We start from the raw sequence: 26,075 nt of genomic DNA, 5'->3' as shown, positions 1-26,075 counted from the left end.
GGCCCCATCTTACCACACACAGTTCCTCCAAACATTCATCAACTCTGCGGCATCCACCTAAAGATTATCGATCCTTGTTCTCACATCAGAAGCCTGTGGTGCACTTGGACAAACACTGTCAGTCCGAAGCAGCTCTGCATGGTTCCTGAGATTTGCTTCACACATGACGGACTGAAGGATATTATTGCCCCACTTTGTGGTCAGTTTCCTAGAGGTCCTGCTGAATGGAGTGGTGAGACACAGGATTCCCTCCTCCCTCATGCCTGACTGGACCGATGTCACCATCTGGGTTAAAGTTGACTCAGTTTTCTAAAGAAATGCCCAGCACTGTAGGAAGGTCAATATCCTTCACCACTCGGACAATGTATGTGGCACCATCTTCTTTTTGATGCCTCATACTCACTAGTTCTGCTGCTGTACCCACCTGCCACCTAGGCTCGTGTCCTACCACTGTCACTATTACCTGTAACAACTTCCACACTGATTCTCACCCATCCTGGACCCCTGACACCACTAACCCTGCATGTTATCTGTAATATCCACTCACTCACTTGGGATACTTCCCCCTCTGTGCCAAAGGTAATAGCTGTATCACCTACTTTCATCTCCTGTCAGGAGGAAAACAGCCCACAATAGGGCAGAAACAATCAAGGGGGGTGATTCAGTTCCCCATCCCTTATGAGGACAGGATCCTGACCATGACCACCCCGAGCAGACCCTGAACTGGTACCGAGGTTGCCTTTGACTTACTGTGCTGGGAGCCCTTGAGCAAAACCTAACTGCAAAACACGACTGAGGCCAGCTGACAACTACGACAAGGTTTTGTGTGTGTACTAAATGGCACAGTGAGACAGCAGTATTACGAGGCAGGTAGCTCTAGCTGAAGGGCAAAGTGCGCAAAGGCAATGTAAGGTATGGTTGCTGTGAGTATCTGGCTAGGTTCAGAGTGGGTGAGCACTATGTCAGTGAGCAAAGAGTCCTCAGCTGCTGCAGCATTACAATGACAATTGCTGGTGCACCCCAAGGTACAACACTGAATTGTGGAAACATCCTACAAGTGGATTGGATATTGGTCATGAGAGTTCTTAAAGGCTAATGTATGGCAGCTGCCAATATTTGTGGATCAGGGTTGCATGTGGCTGATGCCCGTGGAGTGTGCCTTGAATTGTTGCTGCTGAATGTCCAACATAGAGAGCATTCAGAGCTGGTGGTAAGCTAAATCCTGACATTGAACTTGTTTGACGAGTTTGGTAAGATGAGAGTCTCTGAATTAGTGACGCAACAACAAAGCATTTAACCAGCAATAATGAGCATCAACTGACATCTTGCTACTGCCTGGTCAGAATCTTGCCACATTGTCCGTGTGCAAAAGCTTAAAAGGTGGAGCAATTTTCATCCTCATATTAAGATTGGCCAATCTGGATTTGTCACTCTATTTTACCACAATCCCACCACAACAAGGAAATTATGTTTTCGATGATTTGCTTTGCTTTCAAAGCTTTAAAATTTTAAAAATTGTTTTACAATCTTTAAAGTGGTAGGGAAACATTTCTCAGTTGCTACAATATTCATGGATTCCTACATTGACTTTCACTAATTCCATAGTGAGAGGCGATGGCCTAGTGGTATAATCGCTGGTCTGTAAATCCAGGGATTTGAGTAATGTTCTGGGGACCTGGGTTTATATCCCGCAACAGCAGATGGTGGAATTTGAATTCAATCTACAACAAAAAAATCTGGAATTAAGAATCTAATGATGACCATGAAGCCATTGCCGATTGTTGGAAAAACTCACCTGGTTCATTAATGCCTTTAGAGAAGGAAACTGCCATCCACATCTGGCCTGGCCTATGTGTAACTCTTCACCCACAGCAATGTGGTTGATTCTTAACTGCCCTCTGGGCAATTAGGGATGGACATTAAATGCTGGCCTCTCCTGTGATGCCCACATTCCATGAATGAATTCTAAAAAATACAATCCAGAGATGACTATGTCAGTGGTGATTTTTTTCACTGTTTCTATTTTGGGAACTGTAGGGCAATATGGGGATGGGAAAGGTAGTACATAAATTCAAATTCTTTCTGGTTTGTAACTCCTAACAACTACATACATTGCAAAACTATGTTCTTTAAATTGCAGTAAACAATCCCTGTCGGAGGAGTACATGCAAGCATGGAGAGTGTGTTCTAACCTTTAATCCACCATACTACAAGTGCAAGTGCAACTATCCATTCAAACCACCAGACTGTAAAAAACGTATGGTAACCATTCCTACTTATCAATATGATGTACCCTTTTACAGTACTTTGTGAAATGTGGTCAAGAAATCTGTCAAAGTCAAAAGGGCATTTTTAAAACCATTACAATCGAGGAAGTGTTAGGTGAAGGGGTAAATGTAGGGGAATGGGTCTGGGTGGGTTGCGCTTCAGCGGGTCAGTGTGGACTTGTTGGGCCGAAGGGCCTGTTTCCACACTGAAAGTAATCTAATCTAATCTAAACTGATACAGGAAATTCCGTGATCCAGTGATCCTTCCACAGATCATTTCACTCCTCACTGGCAGTGTTGGATCATGGAATCACCCTTTGCATTGAAGCATGTGAAAGAAACGTGAATAAATGTGCTCCAAAATGGTATCAGTGAAAAGATACAGTGGAAAATCTTTGCAAAGTTTTAAAGGGAAGAGAGATAGAATCGTGTGTTATCCAAAGCGCACATAAGTCAAAATAAAAACAATTAAGGAAGGCAAAATGAAACAGAAATAAATGTTACATCAACTGTAAAATTCTAATGTTTCTTAAAAGAATACCATCAAAAAGGTTAATAAACAGGGAAGATAAAAGAGTCAGGGAATCAAAAGAAATTTGAAAGGATAGGGATGATAAATAAAAAGGTATGACATAACGAAACTCTCACAGGTTTTTTGGTAAGTTTCCTGAGGAAACTTATTCTTTTACAAAAGTAAGTTATGGTTGTGAGGGAACTGGGTCTCAAACTGACCGGGTCCAAAATGAGCCTATATTGGAACACCATCACTCATATCAGCTCCAAGCAACTACATTTGATTTTGCAATATCTGAAAACCTACAGTAAAAATTTGAAGATAATGTAGTAGCAAGAAGAGCCCTGTGAACCAGGAAGGGTGGGAAATGGAACTCATGTGGAGCTCCTGATTCCTACTACCAATCAGAGACTCGAGCCCATGCTGTCAGTCCCCTAAAGAATAACTAATGACGATCTTCCTTAGAAGATGGGTGGGGAGTAAATGAGTTTTATCCAGGCTTGATGTGACTCCGTGAAAAAGATAAGGTTGATTTGAAGTTCTGAAGAAAATCTGACCTTTAGTCTGACATTGAGCTGCAGTTATTACATACAATTAACCAGGCATTACATCCCTGATTAGCATATTCAATGGGTCTAATGGCTGTTTTTAATAGATAACACAGATACCTCCAGATGACAAATCATTAGGTCGCACACTTCCAGGGGAAGCAAGTTGTGAGAGAACATGACTGGAAATTGGTTCCAAAAATCAGGCACAGTGGGGGCCTATTCCTTGTAATGATTTTTTCTGAGTGTTTAGTTTGTTTTTACTGAAATTCAAACAGTTTCAAGGTAGAAAAAGAACCATAATACCTAAAGAAAATGTGACAGTCTGAAATGAATATTTCTTTGGTGACATAATGAAGTTTAAACAATGTTTCCCAAACTCTTCCTCTTAGCAATTCACACCTGTTCAAGAAATCCTTGTAAAAATGGTGGAACTTGTAGAAGGGGCCTGACAAGAAGATCTTTTGTTTGCATCTGTCCAAAATCCTTCAGAGGTCGATATTGTGAAACAGGTATTAATGCTTTCTATTTGTGTTATATTTATTTCCGCATACATATGCATAAAATCAACTCAGATGCTTAATTACAACTTTTAAGTCAATAATTTGGAGCTAGCTTTTATTATTTGTTACAAATAGACTTCCATTAAGTCAGCTTTAACTGTTGTAAATAAAACCTCTGCAATGTTGAAATGATTTCAGAAGGCAGCTAAAATTCTATAATTATGTTTCCTTTCATTGAAGGTAACATAATCTTCTATGATTCTTTGGTTTAATACCAGGTAAACATAGAATGAACTTTTAAGCCGGGATAGTTCTCATCCCCAAGGTAAATATCTGATATTGCTCAATTTTCATTAACCTGCATGTAACTCTCGGCTTCAACATTCTACAGATTCTAATGACTGTTATGAGGGAAATGGTGAAGATTACAGAGGCAATGTTGCTGTAACACAACAGGGGAAGGAGTGTTTATACTGGAGCTCACACTTGCTTCTAAAGAAACACATCAATATATTTCAGCCTCAAGCTGAAGAAACTGGCATTGGAGATCACAGATTTTGCAGGTAAAAAATATTATGTAAATACATAGGGTAGACTTTAATGTGACAGTAAAGGTGGGAGAAAAGGAAGGTGAGACATTTATTTATTAATGGGTGAGATCCAAAATCGTAGTTTTGCAACATCAGTTGGAGTTGTTAAAATTGGTGGCACATCAATGGTGGAGTGGCAATCAATGCCCAGTGGCAATTATCTCAGTCCAAGGCTATCACTGCAAAACATTCATCTTCATCTGCTTCATCATTGACCCTCCCTCCATCAGAATGGGAGTTGTTCCCTGATGATCACACAATGTCCAGCACCATTTGTAACTTCTTGGATGCTGAAGTAGTCCATGTCCATATGTTAAAAGTCCTGGTCAATATTCAGACTTGTGCCGATAAGTGACAAGTAAAAGTAAAGTCACCATTATCTTACCAGACCCCAGGGCTGATCCCTCATTAGAGAGAGATGACTGGTAGTGATATAACTTGTAGGTCACCACACCTCAGGTGCAGCATGAGATTAAGAAGAAGAGTTCTTCATGGTAACCTCAGCTGGTGCAGAAATTGGACCCATACTGTTGGCATCACTACATCACAAAGTGGCTATCCAGCCAACTGTGTTAAGCAACCCCTCCCAAATGACAAGTAATATGCACATCACACAAGTGCCAGGTAATGACCAGTTCCAACAAGAGAAGATCGTAATGCTTCTCCATTGACATTCAATGGCATTTCCACTATTGCACACGCAAGCAACATCCAGGGACTTATCATGAAACTGAACTGGACCAGCCATATACTACTACAGCCACGAGAACAGGTCATATTAGAGGAATTTGTGGCAAGTAATTCACCTCCTGTCTCTCCAAAACCTGTCCACCAACTGCAGGGCACAAATCAGGAGTATGATGGAATATTCTCCACTTGCCTGGATTGGTGCAGCTCCAAACACACTCGAGAAGCTCAACACAACCCAGGACAAAACACCCGCTTGATTAGCATTCACTCCTTCCACTGCTGATTCATCATGGGAGTAGTATATACGCTCCAAAGGATAAAGATGAACTCACGATGGCTCCTTGAACAGCTCCTTCCAAATCTGTGAATTCTATCACTTTAAAGGACAAGGGCGACAGATACATGGGAACACAAGCATCTGTAAGTTCCCCTCCAAGCCACACCTCATCCTGATCTGGAACTATGTTGCCATTCATTCACTATCACTATGTCAAAGCCCTAGAACTCCTTTTCTAACAACACAGTGGTGTACCAACACCCTATGGACTGCAAAGTTCAAGAAGGTAGTGTCGCATCACCTTCTCGATGGCAATTAGCAATAAATAATGGCCTATCCAGCAATGTCAACATTCCATGAATGAAGCTTTCTAAAAGTCACTAACCACATCCTTTATCCTTAACAAGACCAGGGAGAGTGGATCTTCATCACATCAGATGAAGCTGGTTGACAGCCCCTGAGATTATGTGCTTCATACTGGCACATAACTCACTGATATGTTGCTGAGCCATCATTCTGCTGCTGGCATACATTGGCAGGGACTGTTTGAGCAGCAAATTACTTTCCATGCTCTTAAGTGATCTTAGCAAGTGACTTGTCGAAGGCCAGCAGATGCTGCAGGTAGCATTGCCTTGAAAATATGAATCATAAAGACCAATACCTAAAAATTCCACCCATTATTCCCTACACAAGTGAGATATCTCTGAATCGCTTCATTCAAGTAACAACTGCCAGACATGAAGACCATGCATTATGCCCTCCAAAGGAAAATGTCCCATCAAATTTTAATAATGTGCACAACATCAAGTAAACAATCTTTTTTATCTATACAGATATGTGTATGTGTCTGTCCCCTCAATATGTTGCATTGTTTCCCATGCAATGGTTATGCCTTGGTGTCACTCTAACACCAGAGCAGACAACCTGATACCACTCTACCTGCGATCGATGCACTCTGTCTGGCAGCCCTGGGGCCTGGGCCTACTGGGGGACCTCTGGAATAGTAGGGGGCATCTTCCAGGACCTCTCCCACTCGATGCTCTGGAATCAGCAGCAAGAGGGAATGAGAAATGTCAACTTACCTTGGAAGTGCTCTGTGTTTCTGAGGGGTTCACAAGCCTCACTCTCCTCTGATTCAGACATTGCTATGCTGAGCCCAAGGCCAGAGTGGCAAAATGAAAGTGCGTACATTTTAGATCTTCATCCCCATGATAGTCAACAGCCTCCCGACATAAGAAAACATACACTCACCAGATGGGAACCATGACAGAATTCAACAAATGGATAGTTTTCTGCACAGTCCATGCTCTGATCTAGATAGTCTCTGACTCCACTGCCCTATGTTCCTATGTATCCCTGTGTACCTCTGCAACTGAAACATGTTATGATTCAGGGCTAGAGACCCATCATTAGCCCAGGGCTCTACATGGGCCTCACCCACAAACATCCTCCCGCTCTCAGGGGGTTAGGCTGAGCCAGTCTGCCTCAGCCACTGGCATGTGTCTATAAAGTGAGCAGCAAGATCTGCTTCTGATCCTCTGGGCAATGCTTTTGAAACCTGTGTAAGTGTAATGTAACTGTTATGGTGGAGGACAAGAGGGAGAGAGATGACAGTCATTCTCTGGGTGTTGTAGGTCTCAGTCAGAAGTGAAAATATATCTTTGCACAATTAATTTTTGCATTTTGTGCTCATGGCAACAATCTGCAGTAAAGAATAACAAGAAAGACATTAAGGAACAGCTCAGACTATTAGGAAGTCAGCTTTGCACATTTTTCTAATATGTTAATATCTCAACTGTATCTCGAAGACATTCTCATTCTGTTGGCTAGTCCAGCCTTCCTGCTCACCTGTAATCTCCAACATATCCCTACTCAAAAATATTATCACTTTGAGTTCACCCACTCCTCTTCCATTCTTTGCCCTCCCTCGACATCGAATGTTTCCTCATCCTGCAAGAAAACGAGTTTGGAGACTTAGAAACATTTCAAGTGACAGCTAACTCCTTTGACCTGATGCATACATTTTAACTGATACTCAGTTGCTCTATTCTACACAACTCTCACTTAGTCCGGTCTCTACTACCATGTGACACTGATCATAGAACACATTTCCAAGACTGGCTTCTCTTCCCATTTGCAAAGTCTCTTTGTTTGGTATCAGAGGCCATTGATGCAACATCACATTTCCTGGTTGATCCAGGGAAGTGGTTCATCCTTCTGTGGCATTGCATCCAGCTTCATGTATGGACCTGACACTGCTCACTTCCCCCATGTGATCTCTGAGATAACCAAGAGGGTCTCCTGCTGTCATCCCTGGGGAAGAACAGTTCCCAGTGTTTCCTGATGACCTGGTGGAGAACCTGCAGGGAAGTAAAACTGAACTATGGGGCTGCTCTTTGTCTGTCTGAAGGCATCTTGATGAATGAGGGGTGTGTTGGGTGATAACAATATGGGTTCAAGAAGGTGAAGTTCCAGATGAAAGTGACAAAGGATGGGGGACAACTGATGGGAGGTTTCAAGGGAGACAGAGGCTAACTCAGCCCAAAATGCTCTGAATGTTTTGGGGTCCATCTGGAGAACCTGTCGTTAAGAAGGATGCCTCTGATAGTCCAACAGAGCTATAATTCACTCCTGCCCCACAGCGCGATTGTCCTCTGCACACACTTCCAGTTTACACTGTGGGCATTGCAACTCCTGACAAATGAGCAGAGGCAGCACCCGCTTCCAGTCCCACCACTGGGAGCTGTATTCCTTCTAAAACGTTCAGAGTTTGGACCTGGATGAGCCCGATTCCCATCCAACCCCTAATCTGGATTATACTAGGACCAGTAACATATTGGGCTGCATTAGCAGCTCACTGGCATTTCGAAACCCATAATACCAGACACTATGACTGAGTATATTGGGTGTGTTCAACTTGTATTAATAATACAGGGAGCTGTGCTGATGGTGACATTATAGGCCGACATGCTTATTATTGTAAGAAATGCTGTTTAAGTCATGGCTTCTCAGTGCTTCACTATAGCTCAGCAAATGGATGTGTCGTACAAACCCCTTCAAGTTGGCTCTTTATTCTTAAAGGGATTTCAGCTCAAGAATTTTAAGAAAGATGTCCAGTTTATAGTCGATAGGACATTCAGCATCAGCTATACAGAAGAGAACAAAACAAATGGATATAGTCTTGTTGAAATGCATCTCATTTTTCTGAAGTGAAAAAGGAATTTTAAAATTCAAGTTAGTGTTGAGAGGAAACAACGGAAAAAAGGAAATGGCTGCAATAATGTATAGAAATGATGTATACTTTCAAAACGATATCTAGTAACTAAATCTGACCTTGCATTTTAAACATTCTTTTCAACCAGAAATCCAGATGATGACGATAAGCCTTGGTGCTTTTTTAAAGAACCAAATGGAAAACTGAAATGGGACTTTTGTGCAATCTCTCAATGTGACCCTGGTGCGTACAGCTAAAATATTTGTGCTGTTGTTTATGATTGACCACAGCATCATCATATTGCATTATCTGGCTTTTCAAGGATACCATTTTGTTAAAGATTTCATACTTGGATGAGAGGTGGGTGTCAATGGCAAGGATGACATTTGTTGTCTGTGAACTGATTGGCTCTCTGACCATTTCAGAGAGCAGTTACTTTGCTGTGCATCTGGAATCACATGTAAGGCAGATTAGGTATGAATTACAGATTTCCTTAATATAGAGGACATCTTATGGCAATGGTTATCTGGACATCATCAGATTTTTATCGAATTCAAATTTCACCATCTGTCATGACAGGATTTGAATACATGTCCCCAGAATGTTACCTGATTCTGAATTGCTAGTCTACATAAAGTCTCCATGTAGCTTTATAACATCTAGTGACAATACCACTACATCACCGATTATGTAAGACCACTTCTGTATGCATAGTCTTATTTGGTCATTACAACCAAAATAGATGACAATCATGCTAACCAGCAGCATGAAAGTTACAGACTTGAGGCAAATTTTGTACAGGATCTGAGCCATGGATTGTAGAGCCAGAAAGAGACTGGTGCTGCTTTTTTTTAAACTGGCTGGTTGACCAAACTACTTTCCCATCAGGCATTAGTGAGGTCTCCAATAGACCTCTTAAAATCAAGACTTTGGAGATGGAAGTCTTGCCTTCTGAAAATAGTCAGCCAATGAAGAGCCCAGTCCTCATGTGCATTCTGGGGATATAGCAAGTCATGAACCTTATGTCTCTAGTTGAAGGTGTGAAGCATCTTGTATGACATTCTTTTTTTTCTGTAGTACTTATTCATGGTCCTGCATTGTGACACTTTGCATTACTGCCTAAGAAAATGAGGGATGTGGATTTGCAGTCTTCCACACTTCAAAAGTTGGCATCGGGAGAAGACGTGTACCTGTGTATAGCTAGAGTTGAGTAGGACTAAATGGAAATCTTCTTTCACAGAAGTACTTATGATGAGGTCCCTCAGCCATGTCATTGTCTTTAGGGTAACTCAGTGAGCTTGTGACATAAGCAAACCCAAGTGAGGCTGCAAAGGATTGGAAACACTCATCAAGAAAATTCTAAGATTTGGAATTGTTAGAGATAATCATGTCCAGGATTCCATGCATGGAAAACAATTTCCTAAAAGAGATTATCCTAGCCCCTGAGATGGATCAGCTGAGTTTCTAGATTTCAATCCAGGAATAATAGTTGATTAAAATGAGAAAAACCACTCCAGAAGCTGAAAGGTATCCATGCTAAAGCATTTCCACAGTTGAGCTTCAAAGGATGGTAATGGAACAGTCTCTCATATGAAAAGTGCAGGTGAGTTAGAGAGCATGGCCCCAAACAGATTGATCTGACCCTGCCTGACATGTGGAAGTACTCAGAATTCCCTAGTGGGTCTTTTGCTAGATGTCCATATGAAAGGTTGTAGGATCACCAAATGTTTATATAGACCAAAAGGACATTGGCTACATTAATGTACAGCGCTGTTTAAAACACTTCATAGAGCAAAACCGTTAAGGATATACTTGAGCCAGTCATCAAGGCAGAACATACAGATCTGTGCACATTCTTCATCACATAATTGAACCTAACAAAATTGCTGCAATTTCTTCACTATGCCTCATAAATAAGCAAACAGATAGTGCCTTAAATACGTTGAGTTCTTGGACAATTGTTTGCCTACTTCACCTGAACCACTGACAGATTGTCAGCAGTAGTCTGGTGTTTTCTTGTGTCCATTCCATTACCAAGTCACTTTGCGTGAGCTGCCTTCACATTCTTGGATCTGGGAGGAATCCTCACAAATTCCATTGCTTCTGATTTTGAAAGTCTGACTATGTGGGGCTTGGAATTTCTACCTTCTAAGATTTTGTCTGCAGTCAGTTTAACCTCAAATGTGTGGAGAAAATGTGGAGTTTTTAAAAAATTTCACATTTTTAAATTTCAAAATTTTAAGTTTTTGGAAAAAAGTAATTAAGGCTTCTTTCTTCCCGCATCATCTTAACTTTGTTTGGAATGCCTTTCTCAAACTCTCCTCTTAAATTTCTCAGTTTTAATGAAAAGAACCCCAATTTTCCTTTGGTCCTTCTTCATAGCAAGCAGCCCTTACATAGCTTTCCAATGGTCCAAAATCCTCCAGGAAAGACAACATGAAAATTGTCAGGTAAAGCTTCTGCACTAGACTCAATCAGAAGAACATCCAATGGGTGGTTGAAGTTTGTTGGTTCATGTTAATTTGCATAAATACAAGTGTAAAATTATCCATAACCCAACACAGACAGCATAAGAGAACACAATTTTTTTCTTTCCATTCTTAGTTATTTTTCATGTGCTTCAGACTGGTAACTTGGTGCAATTTTATTAATGTTCTTAACTTCAAAAATAAGTATAGTTCATAAAGGGATGCAGTTCTAATGACAATGACTTTAAGGGGACTATACCAAAACTCTTACCAATATACTTGGTGTACACCCCACAATGGCACGTAGATCAGTAACAGAAGTCATACATAATAATAAAAAAAATTAAGGCAAAGTTCATCACTGTTCAGTTAATGGCTCCTGCGGTTAGGGAAAGCCAGTTAAGGAATGATGGAATAACCTGAAGATGCAGCCAGACGTGACCACCTCACTGGCCTCTGGAATACTAGGCCAGAAGCCTCCACCGAAGAAGCCTACTATACTGGGTCAAAACTGCCTCTGCTGGACGAGGCTGCCTGCCTGGCCATTGGACTACCTAGGTGCAAAAGATGAAGAAGGCCTCCATACAGGAATGAGACCTCCATGCCAGAATGAGACTGCCACACTGGGATGAGATTGTCACACTAGCAGAACACCATGCCGAGCCAAGACAGCCTTTCTCCTCCTTCCGGCGCCCGGGCCTAGCTGTGGACCTGGAGCCTTGGAAGCCTGTGAGCCCGGGCTGGGTGAGTCAGCCCTGGACCTGTTCCTCACTCACTGGGAGACCTCAGGCTGGCTCGTCCTGGCACTGCTGCTGCCGGAGGCCTCCTCCTTCACCCAACACCTTCCAGGCTTAAGAAAAAAGAAAACGAACAGAAGAGATAAAGAAAAGAGCAAAGTTAAAAAGAATCTTAAAAAAGGAAGAAAGCCAACACAAGTGGACAAGTCCCAAGCTCAGCTCCTCCCCTTGCTCTGTCGCCATCTTGAAGAAACGATTTCTCAGTAAACCAAAATTTTAATGCTAAGAAAGATTTTTGAAAGCATAAATACCAGCTCCTGTGCAGCTAAGAAAATGAATGCAGTTTGAATAGCCTTTTAGTAATTGGGGATTTGCAGTCATTTTTTTGGGTAGGCCTTAATTCAGACACATTGAAACATAAATCAGCTAAAGTACTAAGTGTGCTTACACTAAAGTTGAGCATGGTGCAGTACAAAAGACACTCGTGTATCTTAGACGCAATGTAACCAACTATGAAGTAATGTGAATAAAACTACTTCCTGATTAAAAAGGTTGAGCCAAATCTGCCTGGTACACCCTATAGACATTCTTCTTCACCTGATACCATAGTCAAGACTAATATCACCAAAAAGGCTTGGTACCAATTAATCAACCTAAAAAGTTCCTGATCATATCCAACATTTAACAGTTTTGGTGTAACTCACCCAAATTCTAATTCTATTATACTGCTTCAGACAAATGTCTTGAAATGAATGCAAACTTCTCCGCAGTGATTTGCTCAGGTGATGTTCTTTGCTGACAGAAACAATAATTTTTATTCCATGTCCTTTTATTTTTCAGGTTATGGTATGGTATAGGAACGGAACCTCTTAGACAATAACCTAAAGTATTTTGTGTTCTGTTGTAGGAACCACTGCAGCACCTGAACCAGAGGCTGAGCCAACATCTATGATCCCGACTTCTTTTGAAAGTTGTGGAAAAGTAGGATTGAGAAGAAATTTAAGCCGCATCTATGGTGGGCAGAAGACAGCTCGTGGCAGGCACCCTTGGCAGGCATCTGTGCAACTAAAAATTGCACTAAGTATTTATGATGCAGGACACCAATGTGGAGGAACCTTAATTGCGCCCTGTTGGGTTCTTACTGCAGCTCACTGCTTAGAAGCAAGGTATGAACTTAGGAACAAACAACATTACTTTAGTCTAACCTGGAAGAGATAGATTTTGATGGAAATAAGATGGATTATGGTTAACTATTGAAAATATTATTATTTGGATAAAATGCATTAATAAAGAGTTTTTGAACACTTCCAGACTTCAAAGGATGCGATCCTTTCCATCACCATGGCTTAGCAATTTTTATTTCCAGTTTGAGGCAAAAACAATTGGATCATCATGAAAACTTCTGCAACTGTGAATGCATAAGCAATTTTGAAAGTCACTGTTCAATATGAAAGTGTAATAAAGTGTAGGAGAACAAATTTGGTGAAGCTATCTGAAATGAAGAAGCAATCATTATCTGATACTGAATTATGAAACAAAAAGACATAGAAAATAGATTCAACATGATCATGGCTGATCATCTATCTCAATACTATACTAGCGCACTCTCCCAGAACCCCTTGATACCCTTGGCTTCTAGAAATTTATCTGTTTATTTCTTGAATGTGTTCAGTGACTTCACATCCAAAGTTCTCTGTGGTATTGAACTTCACAGGACCACCACTCTCTGAGGGAAGAACTTTCTCCTTATCTCGGTCTGAAATGACATTTTCTGTGACCACAATTCCTTGTTCTAGTACCTCCAGTCCAGAGAAACATCATCCCTACATCCAGACTGTCCAGCCTTGTCAGAAGTTTTCATATTTCAATGAAATCCCTCATTCTTCTAAACTCTAGTAAATGCAGACCCGATCTCTTTTCGAATGACAAATCTGCCTCTGCAAGAATCAATGTTGTGAACCTTCACTACCTCCACATCCAGTATAATTCTCCCTCGGCAAAAGGCCTAAACTCCACACAATATTCCTGCTGTGATCTCATCAACCTGTACAGCTACATAAATTGTCCTTGTCCAGTACTCGAACCCTCTTGCAATGAAAGCTGACATGTTACTTACCTTCCTAACTGTTTGTTGCATGTGTGCTTTCTTTTAATGATCAGTGTACAAAGACACAAAGGTCCTTGTGCATATCAACATTTTCCAATCTATCACCATTTAAGTAATACTCTGCCATAGAATCATAGAGATGCACAGCAAGGAAACACGTCTTTCGGTCCAACACGTCCATGCCAACCAAATATACTAATTAATCTAGTCCCATTTGCCAGCACTTGGCCCATATCTCTCCAAACCCTTCCTATTCATGTACCCATCCAGATGCCTTTTAAATGCTGTAATTGTACCAGCCTCCACCATTTCCTCTGGCAGCACATTCCAAACATGCACCACCCTCTGTGTTAAAAAGTTGCTCCTTAGGTCTCATATCTTTCCCCACTCACCCTCAACCTATGCCCTCCAGTTCTGGACTCCCCCAGCCCAGGGAAAAAAAAACTTGCCTATTTATCCTATCTCTGCCCCTCATGATTTTATAAACCTCTATAAGGTCACCCCTCAGCCTCCGACGCTCCAGGGAGAGTAGCCCCAGCCTATTCAACCTCTCCCTATAGCTCAAATCCTCCAACCCTGGCAACATCCTTGCAAATCTTTTCTGAACCCTTCACAAGCTTCACAATATCCATTCTGTTTTTCCAAAGTCAGTAACTTCACATTTATCTAGGTTGTTCAGTATCTGCCATCCATTTGCCTATGAACTCAACTTGTCTTAATTGTCCTGAAGTCTCTTTGTGTCTTCCTCACTACTCATACAGGCCCTAGTTGTGACATCAGCAACCTCGAAAATATTATATTTGATTGTGTGGAGTTCATCCTAGCAATCCTTCCCTGAACTGCCTTCAATGAAACAATGTTTTCCCTAAATAAGGGGATTGATATACATTGTGAATAGCTGTGACCCATGCACTAATCCTGGTATTGTCCAATTTACCACCATCTTCCACTCCAAAATAAACCATTTAGTCCTACTCTCGCTTTTCTATTTGCAACCAATTCTCAATCCATGTCAATAAATTACCATTAAATCCAATGTGCTTTTATTTTGCATAATAACCTCTAATTTGGGACTTCACCAAATGCTTTCTGAAAATTCAAATATATCACATTCATTGATTTTCCCTCATCGTTTCTAGTTGTTACATCACTAAAATAATCCAATAGGTTTATCAGACTTGTTTTCCCTTTCATAAATCCATGTTGACTTTGTGTAATCCTGCTGGTACTTTCTAAGTGCCCTGTTATCACACCCGTTTTAATAAATTATAGCACTTTTCCCTGTTCATCATTACTACTTCTGTTCAGACAATAAGGGTCCCACATTTGTCTTCAATAATATTGTTCTGTTTAAATTTTTGCAGAAACTCTCGCAAACTCTTACATTGCTTGCAAGTTTACTCTCATACTCTTCGAGGAGAAAGTGAGGTCTGCAGATGCTGGAGATCAAAGTTGAAACTTTATTGCTGGAACAGCACAGCAGGTCAGGCAGCCCTGGATGCTGCCTGACCTGCTGTGCTGTTACAGCAATAAAGTTTCAACTACTCTCATACTCTACCTTTCTCAATCAATGTCTTGGACATCCTTTGATTCATTCTAAACTGCTGCCAATTCTCAGGCTAGCTCCCTTTTCTATCAACTTTTCTTGGTTTCTCTTTGGACCTAATATAATACATTATTTGTTCTGTTAACCACGGTTGAGCCATATTTCCTGTTGGATTCTTCTGCCTGATAGAAAGGTAAACCTGTTGCAATGTATTCATTCATTCCTTAAACATTAACAATTATTATACATTGTTTTCTGAAAATTGCCATGGTACTTTATTTGCTGATTCAGCAATGCCAAGGCTTGAATAAGGCCATACATGAGTTCATTTCATTTGGTTAATAAAGTCTGCAGTAATAGGTATGTTGCATTACTTTCAGCTTCTTTTTATGTAACGTTTGCAAATGCTAACCTCTCGAGTTGCTTATCAACCTTATCAGATAATATTAAATGAGTCTGAGCTCAAAAGTGAGCAGTTGACTGGATAAGGCATAGAATATTATGTTAATGTTATTCCTTACGTGCTCTCCCCGAAACAGATCATTGGCTCATTCTCTTTTGATGCTTCATAATGAAATGTTTTCTCAGCAGTTTTTTTGTTAATGGTTTTGTTAAAAGTTGGCAAATGGAGTATAGTGTAAGAAAATGTAAAGTTGTTTGTTTTGTAAGGGAGAACAGAGTGTTATTTAAATGGAGGAAAACACAAAGGGGGTTCTTGTGCACAAATCACAGAAAGCTAGCAGACAGGCGCAGCAGGTAGTCAGGAAGTCTAATGAAATGTTGACCCTTATTTCAAGTGGGTCACAGTATAAGAGTAGGGACATTTTACTGCAACTGTATAAGGTGCTGGTGAGACAATATCTAGAACACTAGAGTTTTGGTCCCCTTACTTAAGGAAAAACATTGTTTCATTGAAGACAGTTCAGGGAAGGATTGCTAGGATGACCTCCCGTATTGAGGGATTGTCTTACGAGCAAAGGCTAAACAGGTTGGGACTCTACTCACTGAAGTCTAGAAGAATGATAGGTGATCCCATTGAAACATAAAGAGGCTTGACGGGGTAAATGCTGAGAGGATGTTCCCCCTCACGGGAGAGCCTAGGACCAGAGGCCATAGTCTCAGAATAAAGGGGCGCCAATTTAAGACTGAGTTGAGAAGGAATTTCTTCTCTCAGAGGGTTGAGAGTCTTTAGAACTTCTTGCCACAGAGAGCTGTGGGGACACAGTCCTTGTGTATATTTATGGCTGAGATAGATAGATTCTTGACTAGTAGCTAAATCAAGAGTTACAGGGAAAATGTGGAAAGTGGATGTGAGGAATGTGTAATCAGACATGAACCTATTGAATACACAGCAGGCTTGAGGGGACAAACAACCTACTCTGGTTCCTATTTCTTATGGTCTTGGGGCTTGTTGTTGCCTTCCACTCTCAGAGCCAAGAAATGCAGGCAGGGTCAAGATCCACCTCAACCAGAACAGGATTCAAATCTGCACCATTAGCCATGATCTGAACTGTACTCTGGCCTGTTGAACTTACAATTTATGGAACACCAGTGGTGTTCTCGACCCTCTGCTCTTTGTGATTTTTACAAATGACTTGGATGAGGAAGTGGAAGAGTGGGTTAGTAAGTTTGCCAATGACATGAAGGTTGGTGGAGTTGTGGATAGTATGGAGGGCTGTTGTAGGTTGCACTGACATTAGGACATTGACAGGATGCACAGCTGGGCTGAGAAGTGGCAGATGAAGTTCAACCAGAGAAAATTAGAAGTGATTCATTTTAGAAGGTTGAATTTGAATTTAGATTACAGGGTTAAAGGCAGGATTCTTGGCAGTGTGGAAGAATAGAGGGATCTTGCAGTCCATATCCATAAATCCCTCAAAGTTGCCACCCATGTTGATAGGGTTGTTAAGAAGCCATATGGTATGTTTGCTTTCATTAGTGGGGGAATTTACTTTAAGAGCTGCAAGATTATGCTGCAGCGCTATAAAGCCCTGAGGGTGCAGAAGAAATTTACCAGGATGCTACCTGAACTAGAGGACATGTCTTATGAAGAAAGATTGAGGGAGCTAGGGCTTTTCTTATTGGAGTGAAGAAGGATGAGAGGTATCTTGATGGAGGTTTACAAGATGATAAAAGGCATAGATAGACTGGATAGCTAGAGACCTTTTCCCAGGGTCAAAATGGCTATCACCAAGGGGGCATAATTGTAAGGTGATCGGAGGAAGGTTTAGGGGAAATGTCAGAGGTAGGTTCTTTCTACAGAGGATGATGAGTGTCTACAGTGGTGGTAGAGTCAAATACATTAGGGACGTTTAAGCAATTCTTGGATAGGCACATGGATGATAGTACAATGAAGGGTATGTAGGTTAGTCTGATCTTAGAATAGGTTAAAAGGTTGGCACAGCATCGAGGGCCAAAGGGCCTGTACTGTACTGTTCCATGTTCTATGTTCCATAGCACATCTCCATGAAAATGGACTCCTTTGGCTATACATTCTGTCAGCATGATCTTAATCTTCACAATCACCCGATGAAGGAGCAGCGCTCCAAAAGCTTGTGCTTTCCAAATAAACCTGTTGGACTGTAACCTGGTATTGTGTGATTTTTAACTTTGTCAACCCAGTCCAACACTGGAACTTCCAAGTTATGTTCCATATGGTTATTAAAAATCATTTTCTACTAAAATAAATAAGAAATAATTTTTTTAAAAAGTGATACGAAATAAAATATATAAAAATTAAGTAACATAGATAGTAAGTGTAAAAATTGACTTTTTAATATTGCAATAGTACTATTGTTTTAAAAGTATCCATTTTACTTGTTAAAGGCATTAAGATTTGTTAATTATCTGCCAGTACAAACCTGTGTTTATTATCGGTAGCTCTGCATATGACTGTACAGTGGGATTTAATCACTATGTTGACTTTTTATCAGAATCTAATTATTTTTATCACTCCAATGACTTGTAGCACTCAAGCCAAGCACTATCAGGTACTACTTGGGAAACACAATATAGATCAAACAGAACTAAATGAACAAAAGTTCAACGTTGAGCAAATAATTGTGCATCCAAACTATGAAGAAACTGAAAATGCCTTGTACAGTGACATTGGTGAGGAAACTATTTGCTTAATCAGCTAGTAAGTTGCAAGTTTAAAATCACAGCGATTACTGGTTGACTGGTTCCATATTGGTAAGAAAGACTTCCAGAGAAATAATGGAGTTTTCTTTCTCTACTTGTTTAATGCAATGCCAAAGTAACTCCATGGATAATACCATGTGCAGAAGCTCACACTTTGAAGAAATGAGTAGCAGCTTTATCTTGCAAATTTGTTATATTGCAAATTTGTAATCCTGCTGCCAAATTTTGAAAGTCAGGCATATACTCCTTCTAATTTTCCATTTGAGACAAACTTAATTCCCAAGTTGATTACCTCAGAAAGCAAAGTTCCAGTCAGGGAGATAGGTTCACTAAACAATTCTCGATGTTATTAGTGATCTCCACAATAGTTGTTTGGTTATTTTCATGAATCTGCTTTGATTTACTACCTTTAAAATCATTTTGCCTGTTTCAGAACAAAGGAACATAAACCTTGGAGCTGGTTTAAGTTCACAATCACACCTTCTGTTTGCACACACAGTCTTTGACTCCCTTGTCTATCAAACATTCAGTTAAGTCTGCCTAGAATAAATTCAATGATACACCTTCACTATTTTCTGGAGAACAGAATTCACAAAGTCTCAGAGATGCAAGTATTATCTTCATTTTAAAAAGGAGACCACTTATTCTTAAATTGTATCCACTAGTTCTAGAATCCTCCACAAGAGGAAACATCTGCCCTTTAGCCATTCTATCAAGGTCTCTAAGGAATTTTTGGTTTCAAAATATAATTTCAAAATTAAGATCAACGATAATATCCCAGTTTCTCTGGATGTTGTGTAATGCATTTGAAAGACTTTTTGCTAAAAAGAGCAAACCTATCCTAAGTTATTTATGACTTTATGCATGGAAATCTTAAAATAATTCATTACTTGTATTTCAGCCTTAATGAAATTACAAAGAGTTGGAGGAGAGTGCAGCAAGGAAACAAAATATGTCCGAGCAGCATGTTTGCCAGATGTTGAGTTACCTCTCAACTCAGAATGCTATATTTCAGGATGGGGTGTAACTAAAGCAGGTTAGCAAATGCATTATGTTAATTTTATTTTTTTTATTGAAAAGTTAAATTTCTGTGATAAGAACTTAATACTCATGCATTTTGTTCTTTTCAGGGAACGGATCAAAATATTTATTGGATGCATCTGTGAAACTAATCTCTCAACGAATTTGCAATAGACCAACATCTTATGATGGTGTCATTGATAACACCATGATCTGTGCAGGAAATCTAGAAGGAGGAGTAGATAGTTGCCAGGTTGGTCTCATACTTAATTCCTGAGATGATTGCTCTAATAATTGTTAAGGAATTCTCATTATTAAGGGGTATGTTTTCCACATTGTTGATAATGAAAGCACTTGGAAACTTGGCTTCCCAATGTGAAATCTACACTCTAGAATGGACAGCACAGAGTTCAACATCGCCACCATACTAGCATTCTTTCATTTTCAATAAGCCATATTCTGAAAACAAAAACTTGAATAAAATCTTCACCTTGATAGAGACTAATGTTTGCAAAATTATTGCTCACACTGTGAGGGTATAGATTGGTTACCAGTACCTGCTCCATAAAGTGGAAGGTATTGCAAATCTAGTGTGTATCCAGCTTCTGATCTCATTCTGAAGGCAAATGCCTTTGTATCTAAACCCTAGTTTTACTGTGTTCCAACTATTTATAATTTCATCGCACATTCTGGTGCTGGATGACACTTTTATCCCAGTTTTATTTATGATAATCAGCTAGATATGTGTCGTGCTGTATTTACATTTCTACATTTCTAAGACTTAATAACGTAATAGAATATCAGCACTTGTCAATGCATCACTAGCTTTATTCTGACAGTTCTAAATTATATGAGGCAGTTCAGAGTGCTGGGCAATATATGGCTTTCCTGTTTCTAACAGGAACCTAGAATGCCCAGTTCAAGTCTGCCACCAAAGTAGTTCTGATCCAGACATTAGCAGGAATAACTGTTGTATCATCATCTTCATGGTGTTATGACCCTAAATGATGAAATGCAACTGGAGCTCCAGGTTTGTGACTAATTCCTTGTCAGAGTACTGGAATGATATTCACCATCTTCCAATTACCCAACAGACTTGAGCCTCCAAAGATTATCGGAAAAAAAATGTCTGTGATTTCTGCTTTCAATTCCTTGTAGATTTCAGGATATATGCTATTTCACCCAGGGGCTTTATGGATATTTCATTCTTCCAATTTCTCTGTAATGGATCTTTACTAACTTCGCTGGGCCCCTTTCATTCAATCTGCAATTTGCTTACAGTACTCATTTGTGAAAATTGATGTGAACAATCCATTCAATATGTTTCCACATCCTAATCATCTCTAATACTTTTAGCTAATTTATCTTTTAATGGACATATCTGTTCTCTGACCTTCTCTCTGCTACTAACATAGTTAAAGAACATTTTTTGAGTGGCTCTGGCTGGACTCACATTTGTGTTTTCCTTTTTCTTACACTTTCTCATACTTTCTTCTGCTTCCCTTGGATGCTTTTGTGTTTATCGTGTGTATTTGATTTGTATTAAAGTAAACCTGTGTGATTGTTAGGTTCAACCTAACTTATGAACTCCATCTCTAGGTTATGTATGGTTCCTTTTATACATTACAACATCATTTGGCTCTTCCTCTCACTTTGTTGTGTACTTCAATTGACCACGTTTCTTTCTATTTGATTTTTAGCATTATTTTCATTTCATTTTCGACAGGACATTTTCTCAGCTCCCAAATCTGCCCTTCTAACCTCCTTGAGCAGCACAATTTTAGTGGTTGATTAACCTCCAACACGAAATTCAACACGGCTTTTGTGCATGTTCTGAAACCTTCTCTGGCTGCCTTGATGCAATTTTAGCCACCCTTCTGTGTCTGACATTGACCCACTGATGTTGAAGTTCCCATAGGTGATTGGTGCAAATATGACTAATAAAACTAATTTCTAAAGGTCAAATATTCTAGACCTAATTCGGAAACACGTTAAATTGAGAATGTTGGAAGAGAAAGCCAGCTGTTGAATAAATGTCTCTGCTTCTGACCAATTTGATACATGTCTTTGATTTCAGAGACAGACTCCTTTCACTGAGAACACTGCAGCTCTTCTATACACTGCTATTGTCACTTTTTAGTTGACCTCCTTAATGATGTCTCTTTTCTTTTCTATCTCAGTACTGTATGCATTGTAGTTCAATCGGAAGATTAAAGGATTCATAAATCCCAAATCTGCCTTGAGTAATCTGTTTTCAGCCAAAGGATTTTGAAGTGTGGAAGCAAGTCTCAGTGCCCCTGGGCCAGGAAATGGGGTTGGAGAATTCAAACATAACATGAGATTTAATCACATGGACAGTCCATTGATCATGAAACAAAAGGTTCTTATTCCACTGACAGCAGGTTATTACAAACATGAAGGAAAAATTAGGTTAGCACAAAAGAGGCAGTATTTACACGGCACAAGCCTATGGTTTACATTTGGTTGAGAAAAGTCTTTGTCTCCTCCATCCCGTAAGGCTTCTTTCACCCAAAGAATCATATAATCCCTACAGTGTGGAAACAGGCCCTTCGGCCCAACAAGTCCACACTGACCCTCCGAAGAGTAACCCACCCAGATCCATTGCTCTACACTATTACTCTACATTTACACCGACTAATGCACCTAACCTATACGTCCCTGAACACTATGGCCAATTTACCTAACCTGCACAACTTTGGATTGTGGGAGGAAACCAGAGCACCCTGAGGAAACCCACGCAGACATGGGGAGAATGTGCAAACTCCACACAGATAGTTGTGCAAGGCCGGAATTGAACCTGGGTGCCTGGTGCTGTGAGGCAGCAGTGCTAACCACTGAGCCACCCATTCCTCCACGGGAAGTCTGTTCAGCTGTCCCAGTTGTCATACCAGTGTCCTCAAATAAAGGCACAATATGCACATATTGCAACTCTGCAACAAACACTGGAGAAACTCAGCAGGTCTGGCAGCATCTACTGAGAACAAAACAGAGCTCATGGTTCAAGGTTGGTATGACTTTTTTTCGGAATGACAACTTTTTTGAAGACAAATTATACAAGACTTGAATCATTAACTCTGATTGTCTTTCCACCGAGGCTGCTGGGCCTGCTGAATTTCTCCAACATTCTCTGTATTTGTGCCAGGACCCTCCTTCACTATCACCCCCTGCTGCTGGAGGTCCCAGCAAAAGTGCTTGAGCGACTCTCCCTGCCTCACCATTACTAGTTGATATTTAAGACTCCATTACACAAGGTGCCCCCTGAATTATTTCCCAGTGTCTCTCTGTGCGTATTAGTGGACAAATGCAAAGTTTCAGCCTTTCACATTCACATCAACATAGCTGCCGTGCAATGTGATATGTAGCATATTGTTGCTGTTTGCTCAACTAGTGGTCTTGTGGCACAGTGTAATGTCCCTACTTCTGAGGTAGGAGGCCTAGGTTCAAGTCTCACCTACTCTAGAGTTTTGGCTGGACAGGTTGATTAAAAGTTTTTTTGTACCTGCTGACACCCAATTCCGAGACAAATACAGGAAAAATGGCCATTTGAGCAAGAAAGCAGATAGTTGCTGGCTCCAGTGGAACTGCATCCCAGCAGGACTCAGAGGCAACAATAGCAGAGGGAGGGGGGAAACAGGAAGCAACAAATGAAACAATTTAACCCAATGCTGTCAATTTTGTTACAGGGTGATTCTGGAGGACCACTGACTTGTGTGAAAGATGGACTTTACCAGATCTATGGCGTAGTGAGCTGGGGAGATCGCTGTGGGGTGAAAAATAAACCAGGTGTTTACGCCCGTGTCATCAACTTCCTCAGCTGGATTCAAGGAATAATATACTAATGACTAATTTTACAATGTGAAACTTAAGTTCAACGTGCTTAACATTCATCCACACAATTCAGAGGAAGGACTTATATAATTCTCAAGTAAAATGTCTACAGGTTGTGTTACTTAACCTGGATTTTAATTGTTTAAAACTTACTATTGCTTAAGTACATTAAATGCATTGTATATCTCACAAAACATTGTTCATAAGCAGGGAGGTATGACATAAAAGCATCTCAGTAGGTAATTGGTGATAATAATTCAAAAGTGAAAATAATAAAACTTCCCACTTACATAAGACAGAGGATGAGATAAAAGAAAAATGTACACTTTACTCCATGCTAATTTTGAAAGGGCAAAGAAGTTGGTTGTTATATTTTTAATAAACTGAAGTGCATTAATTGTCTTTCCATTTATTCTTTGTGTCCTACAGCATACAGAACATAATTTCAACTTGCGCTTCTCAATTCAACACTTGTAAACAATTTACTACAGGAGAATCCATAAAAAAGTTTAAATTACTACTGTAATGTTATTTTATATACAGAATGCTCATAACAAATCCCCCTTTCAGCTATTTCAACATTGCTGTTAATTATTGAGGTGAACAATGCATGCCCACCAAAATAATGGGGAGTGGATTTTGTAACAAAAGTTTACTAAGTACTCATATAACAATCATGAAGTATAATCTCACCATTATTTTTGAGAATGATCAACTTGCAGCTTTAGTTTCACAGGTTCTGAACTGAAATACGTTGATGTAATGGTAGAGAGACTGCTGTTAAAATTGACAGCAACTTTTGGAATCCACAATTGCATAGCATGGAAATATAGACATTCTGTCAGTAATGAACTGCTCACCCATTAAGTATTTTGTTGTCAGTCTATGCCAATGCAATAATCACAAAATCAGTGATTTAATGTGAAGTTTGATTTTTATGCACTTTGGCCACAGTAAATACCCTTGAAAAATTCAAGGCTTGTTGAATAGGGTGTAACTGAGTTATTAATGATGTGCTAAGCCATAACTATTGTTGAACAACCTCTCCAGCCCTGAAAAATTGATTTTACAAGTATAGATTGTCATTGCCTCTGAATGACATGAAGACATTCTGTTATAATGCGCGTTTCATCAATGCGAATTCACTCTACCATGATTGAAGAATTGGGGATACTGCTTCTACAATGCAAATTTTTAAAATGTGCATTGGCTGTAATGCAATTACATTAGAAACAATGCTTAAAGTGTTAGCAAAGTGTGATTTTTCTATAATGTAGGGTTGCACAAGAACACAACCATCTCTTTATAGAAGAACTAACTGTAGTATCCTTTTTAGAAGTTCCTTAATAATGTTCAGCTGCTAGCTTAATCCTATGTGTTGCTCAATTTTCCATAAAATTATTAAAAAAACAAAATTGTAATCCATGTTTTTTAGTTCCATATTTGTTATCAATGAAAATTATTCAAGTGGTTCGCTGATCAATCTACTTCATGTCTTCATTGTGCATTCCCCGTAGATGATGATAAATGTAAAGATACACAGCAATGAGGAAGTTGAGGCTGTAGATCTGGTTAAAATCAGTAGACAGTTTTTTTTTTAAAACAGTTTGTGCTATGTCTTCTCTATTGACTAAAATCCCATCCATAATACTTTTAATTAATTATATAAGACATAACTTCTTATTTAAATAAAAGGAATTTATATGATTAAATCAATGTAAGTGAAATGCACATGTTGGTCTGAAACAGCTCCAAAGTGTTGCTGAAGTCATTTCCAGCTGTGATTACAGTATTACCCCTTATGTATCCAGATGACTACAATAGTCTCTAGTTAATGTTGTATGAAGTAATAGTTCTGAAATGATTAATGCTAGAGATTGACATTAAGCTCCACTCAAAATGATGACACCATAGGGGTTTGGGGAGAGTGAAAGGCAGAATATTTTAGAATCTTGAGAAGGGTAGACCTCTTATTGTAGTGCTGCCAGTGCTCTTTGTCCAATAGCTCTCTTACTAATATAACTTGTACCTGATTGCTATTATACAATAAACTACACTTTGTTTCAGACAAGAGTTCTTTCTCATTAAGCTACCTGTTGGTTCTCTCTTTCCACTTTAGACCAAGTATGCCTTGGTACCAATGAGGACAGGGGATGGTGGCAGCAAACTACCCAAGCACATGTTGGCACTGGTTGGCATCACATGCTCACTTGTGACTTGGTGTCAGCAGTGGTAATTTAAGATTTGATCTAGCTACACAATTATAATAGTCATCTTTTCTAGTTACCAAAATTTTGATCATTTATTTTGATAACCACATCACTTCTGATTTCTTTCATGTTTCTCTTGTCTTGCTGCCTGAGAATCAGAAATGACAAGTCAGCCCTGCACAATAGGGATTATTAATGTTTAACTTGGTGTCAAAGGATGATATGAGTGAAGGTTGAGATACTGACTGTGTGTATTGCTTTGTTAGATGCTTCAAGACTCCAACTACTGAGACTAAATTGTCTTTCAACAGACTCGTGAAAAGTTCTTACATTTTCTCAGCAGTGAACTCAGAGGGCATCGAAACTGTCACTTACCATTACTGTACTCAAAAGA

The 26,075-nt window shown here is 39.8% G+C and overlaps 1 protein-coding gene across 2 annotated transcripts in view; it reads left to right on the top strand.

Annotated features, from left to right (window-relative positions):
• LOC122561200 (factor VII-activating protease-like) overlaps window positions 1-23,873 on the top strand; it is a 50,621-nt gene extending 26,748 nt beyond the window's left edge. For both annotated transcript variants that reach the window (XM_043712775.2, XM_043712774.2), the window contains exons 5-13: window positions 2,141-2,257; window positions 3,722-3,841; window positions 4,224-4,395; window positions 8,752-8,846; window positions 12,716-12,974; window positions 18,430-18,572; window positions 19,504-19,638; window positions 19,733-19,875; window positions 23,327-23,873. In XM_043712775.2, coding sequence (XP_043568710.1) covers window positions 2,141-2,257; window positions 3,722-3,841; window positions 4,224-4,395; window positions 8,752-8,846; window positions 12,716-12,974; window positions 18,430-18,572; window positions 19,504-19,638; window positions 19,733-19,875; window positions 23,327-23,482 — 1,340 coding nt within the window. In that variant the 3' untranslated portion in view covers window positions 23,483-23,873. The remainder of the gene's footprint in view (window positions 1-2,140; window positions 2,258-3,721; window positions 3,842-4,223; window positions 4,396-8,751; window positions 8,847-12,715; window positions 12,975-18,429; window positions 18,573-19,503; window positions 19,639-19,732; window positions 19,876-23,326) is intronic.
• The last annotated feature ends 2,202 nt before the right edge of the window (window positions 23,874-26,075 follow it).

The sequence above is a fragment of the Chiloscyllium plagiosum genome, unplaced genomic scaffold (genome assembly GCF_037043375.1).
Source record: "Chiloscyllium plagiosum isolate Xiang-an unplaced genomic scaffold, Cpla_swu_hap1 HiC_scaffold_22, whole genome shotgun sequence".
NCBI classification, from domain to species: Eukaryota; Metazoa; Chordata; class Chondrichthyes; order Orectolobiformes; family Hemiscylliidae; genus Chiloscyllium; species Chiloscyllium plagiosum.
The sequence above is the reverse complement of the archived record's forward strand: the minus strand, read 5'-3'. Positions and strand labels throughout refer to the sequence as shown.